Source organism: Vitis vinifera, chromosome 14 (genome assembly GCF_030704535.1).
Source record: "Vitis vinifera cultivar Pinot Noir 40024 chromosome 14, ASM3070453v1".
NCBI lineage: Eukaryota > Viridiplantae > Streptophyta > Magnoliopsida > Vitales > Vitaceae > Vitis > Vitis vinifera.
In genome coordinates this window covers 6,264,603-6,272,849 of record NC_081818.1, presented here as the reverse complement: position 1 = coordinate 6,272,849, position 8,247 = coordinate 6,264,603, and the positions used below count along the sequence as shown (strand labels likewise).

Genomic DNA, 8,247 nt, shown 5'->3' with positions numbered 1-8,247 from the left:
ATTAAAAATAAAGTTATAAATATAAAAAATATTAAAAATAAGTTAAAAATATTTTAGGTTTTCAAATAGACAATTGTTTTATAAAATATCATACAACAATTTTCAAAAATTAGTTTTCAAAATTGTTTTTAAAAAACGGTTACCAAACAAGGACTAAGGCTTTGTTTCACAATTATTTTATAAAAAACAAAATGCTTGAAAACTAGAAAACATAAAATAATTTTTTATTCTTAAAAACAAAAAATAATGTATTTTTTAAAATCATTTTTAATTGTTTTTTCTTATTAAGGGTTGTTTTAAAAAAAATTCAAATATGAAAAATGATTAAAAATATAGAAAAATATGTTAATAACGTTTCAAATACTCAAATGGATTTTTATTTAATGAAACATTTTTTAAAATTATTTTAAAAACCATTTTGAAAAATACTTCCCAAATAGTGTATACTTTTTCATTCTTAAAATAGAAAATATATATTTTTAGAATATATTTGAGTTATTTTGAATTATTTTCACTTATATATAAAAAATAATAAAATAAATATGAAAATTAATTAAAAATAAATATTCCATATAAATTTTATTTTTATAGATATTCATTTTGACAAAATATCAATAGTTTTCAAAAACTAATTTTGGGAACCATTTTGAAAAATACTCCTAAGATTTCATTTGAATTTTAAATTCTCTCTATGTCACCACAATCCATTAAAAATAGATATTTTTCAACTTCTATTGAATTTAGAAAGAAATTTAATTACTATATATTTATTTATTTATTAGGATAATTACAAATCAAAGCAATTGAGTGTTTGACTTATATATTTTTGACATAATTAATTTATAAAAAATACTCTTAACATTCCACCTCCCTATCACATACTTCACATTTCACATCAGATAAGTATCATATTTATAAAATACAATTCCTCCTATTTATTAAAAGGACTAATTAACTGTCTCTATAAGATTAAGAAAACAATCCTCAATTCTTTGTTAAAAAAAGGGTATTTAAAATAAATTAATTATGTTTAAGCTTGTATTAATTATTAAATTCTAAGTCGATAAATTTAGGGTTTATTTGAAAAGTGTTTTTTTAGAACAATTTTTTGTTCTCTAGAATAAGAAAACACATAAACACATTTGACAATTAAAAATTGTTTTCTATTTTATATTTTTAAGAGTAGAAAATAGAGTGTTTTCAAATAACATTTTTTTAATATTTTACGTTGTTTTTATTTGTTATCCAAGAGTTGTTTTAAAAAATAATTATATAATTATATAAAATAATAAAAAATAAAACACTAGATATAAAAATATTTTTAAAATATATTTAAAAATATTAAAAACATATTAAAAAAGTTAGATTTTTAAATAAATTTTTGTTCTACAAAATATCAAAAAAATTCACAAAAACTATTGTCAAAAAATATTTTTTTTGAAAACATTTACCAGGTCCAACTTTTTGGTTGCTAAACGATATTTTTCTAATTTTTTATTATAGAAAATAGAAAATTGTTTTCTTTTTGTTCGTTAAACTATAATTTTCTAATTTTTTATTATAAAAAATAGAAAACTCTTAGAAAACAGTTATGAAACATACTTATGATCCAAAAAAAATCAGAATTAATATTAATATATAATATCAAATTAGGAAATTTGATTCTAAATCTTATATTATTTGTCAGATTCATTGTATGTGGTCACATTTTTTTATTTTAATCCTATTTCTTTTTATAGAAAAAATAATTTTTTATGTAATTAGCTGTTGAGAAGAGGTTTTTTCAAATTTTTCTTCCTTATAAAAAAAAAAAATCATTGTAAATGTCTCCATCAAATACAGTTTTTCCTTTAATAACAAGTAATTGACTGACTGGCTGTCATCCCATAAAACAGCAGGAAAAACAATTTGCCATCCTCCCATCGTTGTTTATTAAGGTGGTGAGTGTGGAGACTGTTGGTGACGTCCAAAAGCCACAGAATAGAAAGAAAAAACAAAGGATTAGAAAAGGAGGTTTGTCAAAATTTCTCTGCCTTTCTGTGACTCCTTCAATTGGGAACCCCAGATAAGGTTTCTCTTGAAAAATATTGTCCATTCATTTTTCTCCCCTCTTTGATTTGGTATTAGTGTTGTACAAGGATTTGCTTGGAAAATTTGCATTGTTGGAGCTTGGTTGTTTCTTTTTTTTTGAGGGTTTTTGTTTTGTTTGAAGATTTGGTGGTTGGGATTTCTGGGTGAGTGATTCATTCTCTGTGGGATGTTTCAAAAATTTTGAGAAACAATTCAGTTTGTTCCGTAATTGTTTCTCTGTTAATTTTGTTTGTATTGTTTTGCTTTGATTTGATGCAAGATTTAGCTTTCATTTTGATGGGTTGTTTCAAGATTTTTGAGACCATTCAGTTTATTCTGTGATTGTTTTTCATTTTCTGTGTTTTACAGTTTGTATTGTTTTGCTTTGCTTTGGTAGGTGTGGCTTCCAGGGCCGCGTTTGGTTGTGCAGATTTGTTATTTTTTTCTGGGGTATTGTTCTTTTGTGGATTTGGGTTATGGGATTTGAGTCTGTTTGTTTTGCAGTAAAATGATTTCCCCCCCTTGTTTTTTTCGTGCTTGGCTAAAGAATCGTGGGTAATTCTCCTTAAGCTGCAATATGTAGAGCAATGAAAGGAGAAAAATTTTCTTGCTGGAAAAATTTTCATGGAACAAATTCATAGGTGTCCATTGTTATTTAAGTAATCAAACTGTGGATTTTAAGTTGGGGGATCCAAGTTCATTTCCAAATTCTCAATTCTGTGCAACCAAATGCAGTAGATTCGGGTTTTGTCGACATATGGATGTGTGATTGTATATTGTTGATTTGCTTCTTTTTGCTGATACATTCACCTCTGTTTTGGTTGTGCAGTGATCTTTGTGAAATGGCCGAGGAGAAGTGTTTCATTGCCAAAGATGTTACAGAAGTGAGTTGTGTTCATAGATTTTCATTTACTGCATTTTTTGGTCATTTGATTGTTGCTTACCCATATGCATCCTTTCTATATTGGACTGTGCAGTTAATTGGGAAAACACCATTAGTATATCTGAACAATGTGGTAGATGGCTGTGTAGCTCGTATTGCTGCAAAGCTTGAAATGATGGAGCCTTGCTCTAGTGTCAAGGACAGGTATATAATCAACTTAGATTAAACGACAATGAAAAGTGAATTGTTCCAATTTTCTTTGTATGGTTTTTGAATTTAGAAATGTACTCTCATGTGTGGGGCCATTTTGGGAAACGGCTGTTTTATTGGCCTAATGATTGTTGTCTCATTTTGCAAAACCGACAATTGATCCCATACCATATGGTGTTGGGTGTCAATACAATTTTTTTTTAAAAATTGTATTTTTGCGTGAAAGGAAAAATTAACTAAGTGATATTGGAATCTGTATCACTTTTTACCGTCCATTGATGTTCATTTTTGTAGATGGTTCATATTTCCAATCGGATTTTTATCAATATATTTGGGATGTCCAAGCTGGCTCTTTGGATTTTGATTCACATGAATTTTGATCATGATCAGTTTGAATTTTTTAGTGATCTTGTTAACAAATTTTGATGTGGAAATTCATTTTCTCTATGCAGGATCGGGTACAGTATGATCACAGATGCAGAAGAGAAGGGCCTCATTACGCCAGGGGAGGTTAGCAACTGAATTTGTTGGAATTTAGTCTTTTACATCCATATCTGGGCACTACACATTTGAGAATTTTATGAACTTTAGTTTGTATTACTTTCTATGCATTTACAGTAAGAGCAATGATATACTATCCCCATTGAATCCATCTGATGATGTGGCTCTTTCTCTTTGCCATTTCATGCATCTGAGAGCAAAATGACTATCATTCGTCCCATTGTTTTTAGAACTGCCCCTGCCACAATCTTTGAGCTGTTTATTTAAGAACTGCAATTTCTTCTATGATCCATGATCTAATGCCCCATGCAACATCTGTTATCAATTTGTTTCAGTACCATAATTACCAGATTTTACTATTTTTGCAATGTTATTTGCCATATACATACATACCTAGCTATCCATGTTCATGTTTACCTCATTTATCTCTTACTACAATGCAACAATCTATCGGCGCTATAAAATAGATTATCAGAGAAGAATGTGTTCCATTTGTTGCAAGCTTGCCTATAACTGGTGTGTGCAAGTACCAGAATGGCATGCAGTGTGTGATCTTTTCTGTTTCCATGTTCTTCTAGGGTTTAATATACTTCTTTGATATGATATGCGTTTTATTGAGAAACAGAAGAGTTTCTTTCACTTTAAACAGAAGCCAATCGTGATATGGTGAAAGAAAAATTGTCAGGATATGTTATCTGTTGAATTTCTGTACTGAGAAAAATCTGGTGTCTGAATGACGTTTGTAGAGTGTCCTCATTGAGCCTACCAGTGGTAATACTGGCATAGGGTTGGCATTTATGGCGGCAGCTAAGGGTTATAAGCTCATCATTACAATGCCTGCTTCGATGAGTCTTGAGAGAAGAATAATTCTCCGAGCTTTTGGGGCTGAATTGGTTCTCACAGATCCAGCCAAGGGCATGAAGGGGGCTGTTCAGAAAGCTGAAGAGATACTGGCAAAGACACCTAATTCCTATATTCTTCAGCAATTTGAAAACCCTGCCAATCCGAAGGTAACAATTTTGGAATCTTGTGCACATTTGTCTAGCTGATTGAGAAACTTGCAATCATGTGGTTGTTGCTTACTTAGATTCATTATGAAACCACTGGACCCGAGATCTGGAGAGGCACTGGTGGGAAAGTTGATGCTTTTGTCTCTGGGATAGGGACTGGAGGTACCATAACAGGTGCAGGGAAGTTCCTCAAAGAGCAAAATTCTGACATTAAGGTAATTTTTATGCAACTGTGTGGTCTAGAAGAAAATTCATTACTCAATTCTGTTGATGCTGGTTCCTATTATATGTCCTTACTCCTTGTTTCTTATCTAGCTTGTCTGCTTTTTCTTTTTTATTTTTATTTATTTATTTATTTATTTGTGTGTGATAGCTGTATGGTGTAGAACCTGTGGAAAGTGCAGTACTGTCTGGAGGAAAACCTGGTGAGTGTTAACGTCTCACATTTTCCATTTAGATCGCTTTTCTCTGTTCAACATTTTACTTCTAGTTTTTGTGCACCCTTTGCTTATTTATTATATTCCTTAGTTTTGTTTGTTTGTTTTTTTTTGAAATAATTCATTACCTGACACTTTTCTCTTAGTTTTTGAAGTGTTTTCTTCATCTTTGTGAGTGCTAATCTTGATTGGACTTGCATAAAAACCAATGCTACCTTTCCTCTTCTTACTATTTTTATTTTCTTGAGTATTCAATACCCACATCAATTTTGAACAACCTGTGCCTAGAAATGTTTCTATAGATTGGGCTTCATGTGTTAGTTGTTAAAACATATGTGGGTGTCAGAAATGAAGTTGGGGGGATAAGCAGCCCAGCAACTGGTTGACTTTGCAATATGCCCAGTGAGGTGTACTATTGATCCAAAACAAATCCAATTATATTCAGCAGACAATGAGCTTACATTTGATCTTTTAAATATTATTTTTACTTGTATGATACCGGTGTCATTGGATCTACTCTCTTGGGCTTTAACTTTCTATGGATCATGATTTTCAGCCATTAACTGATTGATTGCATTTTTGTTCCCGCACCTCGATGGCCTAGTTGTGAGATTTTTTTTTTTTTGGTTCTGATCCTCAGAAATAAGTAAAAAAACTATCATTTCTTTTTTCCTGTAAACATAATTTATTAAGCTATTAGAGAAATATTGAGTGGGCATGAAACCAATTTTCAATGTTGCCTTGTTTACAAGCATGTGCTATGTTGCATATGACAGTAACTAATTTCATAAAAATTTCATGCTTGAATTTTCAATTGTGTTTTAATAATGTGGTAACCTTGTATTAATTTATCTTTGAGTTTTGTTGAAGTTCCACCACACACATAGATACACAAGCAAAACATCATCCTATTTCCTCAGCATTGGAATTCACATGTCAGTTGGCATTTGACACTCATCATATTTAGACATTTGAAGCATTGACAGTTGCCATTTGTTTTTTGCTTAAGCATTTTTGTTCATGTACCAAAATTCCTTTTTATTTTTTATGTCCTTGGAAACATAAAATATCTTGTTATTTTATCTTCTGACTAACTCGATAAATTGCACACATGTAAATGTATTAGGCCCGCATAAGATCCAAGGAATTGGCGCTGGTTTCATCCCTGGAGTTTTAGATGTCAATTTGCTTGATGAAGTTGTTCAAGTAAGCCACAATTTTATTTATTTATTTATTTTTATTTAGCATTCTCTTTTGATAAAGATGTGAACCTATCTTCTTGTGTGAAAATTCTGCTTTTTGTCATTGTTCTCTAAAGCACAATGCATGAAAGTAGCATGCCATAAGAAAACATCATAACTGGACATGAGTCAAAAGAACTTTCATTATTCAATATTTTGATGCATTGTATTACTTTACATTTTTTTTTCAAAACTTTCATGGAAGAAATTCATAAAATCGATCATATTTGAAAAGGCAAAATTATTTGTGGGTGTTTGTTGGTTATCCTCTCTCTCTTTCTCACACTTGGATGCCCAACCTGAATGTGCTAATCCTGGAAGTGTGTATGCACTCTATCACAGAAATGAGTCCTCATTTCAAAGAGGTGAAGTGATATTCGATGCCATTCCCCAATGGGCTAGAGACCATGTTACTCCCATGATTCAACTGGAATGGAGGGCAAAGTAGTCCAATTCTCACATTTAGAAATATTTAAATTAATAGGGAAATATGCCAAGGGAGTACAAGGTTATTGAATTTAGGATGGGCATTGGTTCAACACAGTACTGGTATGCTTGGGGAATTTTAACCATGAGGAAGTTTGAGCGAAAGACAAGTCCAAGGTTTTAAAAAATATTTGATGATTATGTGAGTATGCTTACATGATATGACAGATATTTGATAAGTTGTAACATTTTGTTTCAAATTGGTGGAAAAACATAGAGGCATGCATTGCTACTTCTTTCCATTCATTCATTTTCATTCTCTGTTTGCTCTGGGACCTAATCTCTAATGGCTTGTATTGCATTATAACATTTTTATGACTGTAGGTTTCAAGTGAAGAAGCTATTGAAACTGCCAAGCTTCTTGCATTGAAAGAAGGTTTGCTGGTATGTTAGCATCATTGAAGATCTGTTCCAACAGGGTGTCATTTAGGATTTTGTAGCACATCAATCTATTATCTTAGATGTTCTGGTTTCCTGTTTGGATTGTGATTTATACTGTTGGGCCTTAAATAGGTTTTTTTTTTACTTCGTTTTTTCTCTGTTTATGATGATCTTGGAAAAATGTGTTGCAGGTTGGGATATCATCTGGTGGTGCTGCAGCTGCTGCAATAAAGTTAGCAAAGAGGCCAGAAAATGCTGGGAAACTCATTGTTGTAAGTTTGATAGTGTCTGACTAGTGAGCTTTGAAACCAATCATATTATTTTATATGGCTACAACGCATCTTGTGTCAGCCCAGTTTTTCAATTTCGGTAGGTCATCTTAGGCAGGTCTTCCTGAATACATTTTTGGTCAGTTGGAAAATTTGGTGGTGATACCACCCTTCTTTTCTAGCATTACCTCTGATAATAAGAGAAATTAGACAGACTGACAATAATTATGATAGTTGTTGATGATACCCTGTCTCGTTGTCAACTTCCCTGCCTTGAGATGCTGCAATCGTTCCCTTGGCTGCAGTACCATATAAGTTGTGTTGTTTGTCTTTCTCAATGCTATGTGTTTGTGCTATGACTGAAACACCTGTCTCTGCTAAACAGGTGGTTTTCCCCAGCTTTGGAGAGCGTTATCTGTCCTCGGTGTTGTTCGACTCTGTGAAGCGGGAGGCAGAGAATATGCTGTTTGAACCCTGAGGGAGCTCCCTGGCCTCTACCAAGTGCTGTACCCCTTTCTTGCTGAGTAGTTTGAAATTTACATTGTGGAGTGGATAGCATGGTGTTTTCAAGTTGCAAATTGGTTGTTGTCTGGGTGTTTTTTTGCTTCTCTCTATAGGAATCTAAATAATAAATAAGCTTTGCTGGTAGTTGTATTAAGAAGACTATGCAATCTGAATCCGTAACTGGGATTGGAATGATGAGATAAAAGCTTGATATATCAATGAATGAAAGAACAGCAGTCTGCTTTTTTCTCCTAA

The 8,247-nt window shown here is 31.9% G+C and overlaps 1 protein-coding gene across 3 annotated transcripts; it reads left to right on the top strand.

Moving 5' to 3' along the window:
- Window positions 1–1,884: 1,884 nt before the first annotated feature.
- LOC100264196 (cysteine synthase) lies at window positions 1,885–8,247 on the top strand. 3 transcript variants are annotated; one of them, XM_002275904.4, is made up of 11 exons: window positions 1,885–2,013; window positions 2,900–2,954; window positions 3,048–3,157; window positions 3,616–3,673; window positions 4,411–4,674; window positions 4,752–4,889; window positions 5,048–5,099; window positions 6,238–6,317; window positions 7,163–7,222; window positions 7,411–7,491; window positions 7,874–8,247. In XM_002275904.4, the coding sequence occupies exons 2-11, from the start codon at window positions 2,913–2,915 to the stop codon at window positions 7,964–7,966; spliced, it is 978 nt and encodes a 325-aa protein (XP_002275940.1). In that variant the 5' UTR covers window positions 1,885–2,013; window positions 2,900–2,912; the 3' UTR covers window positions 7,967–8,247. The 3 variants fall into 3 exon arrangements, with proteins under 3 accessions (XP_002275940.1, XP_003633658.1, XP_002275990.1); XM_003633610.4 differs by having other exon boundaries at window positions 1,922–2,070; XM_002275954.3 differs by having other exon boundaries at window positions 1,934–2,234.

Coding starts and splice junctions, on each gene's coding strand:
- LOC100264196 (XM_002275904.4), top strand. CDS start 2,913: ATGGCCGAGGAGAAGTGTTTCATTGCCAAAGATGTTACAGAA. Junction 3,158..3,615: donor TGCTCTAGTGTCAAGGACAG/GTATATAATCAA, acceptor TTCTCTATGCAG/GATCGGGTACAGTATGATCA. Junction 5,100..6,237: donor ACTGTCTGGAGGAAAACCTG/GTGAGTGTTAAC, acceptor TAAATGTATTAG/GCCCGCATAAGATCCAAGGA.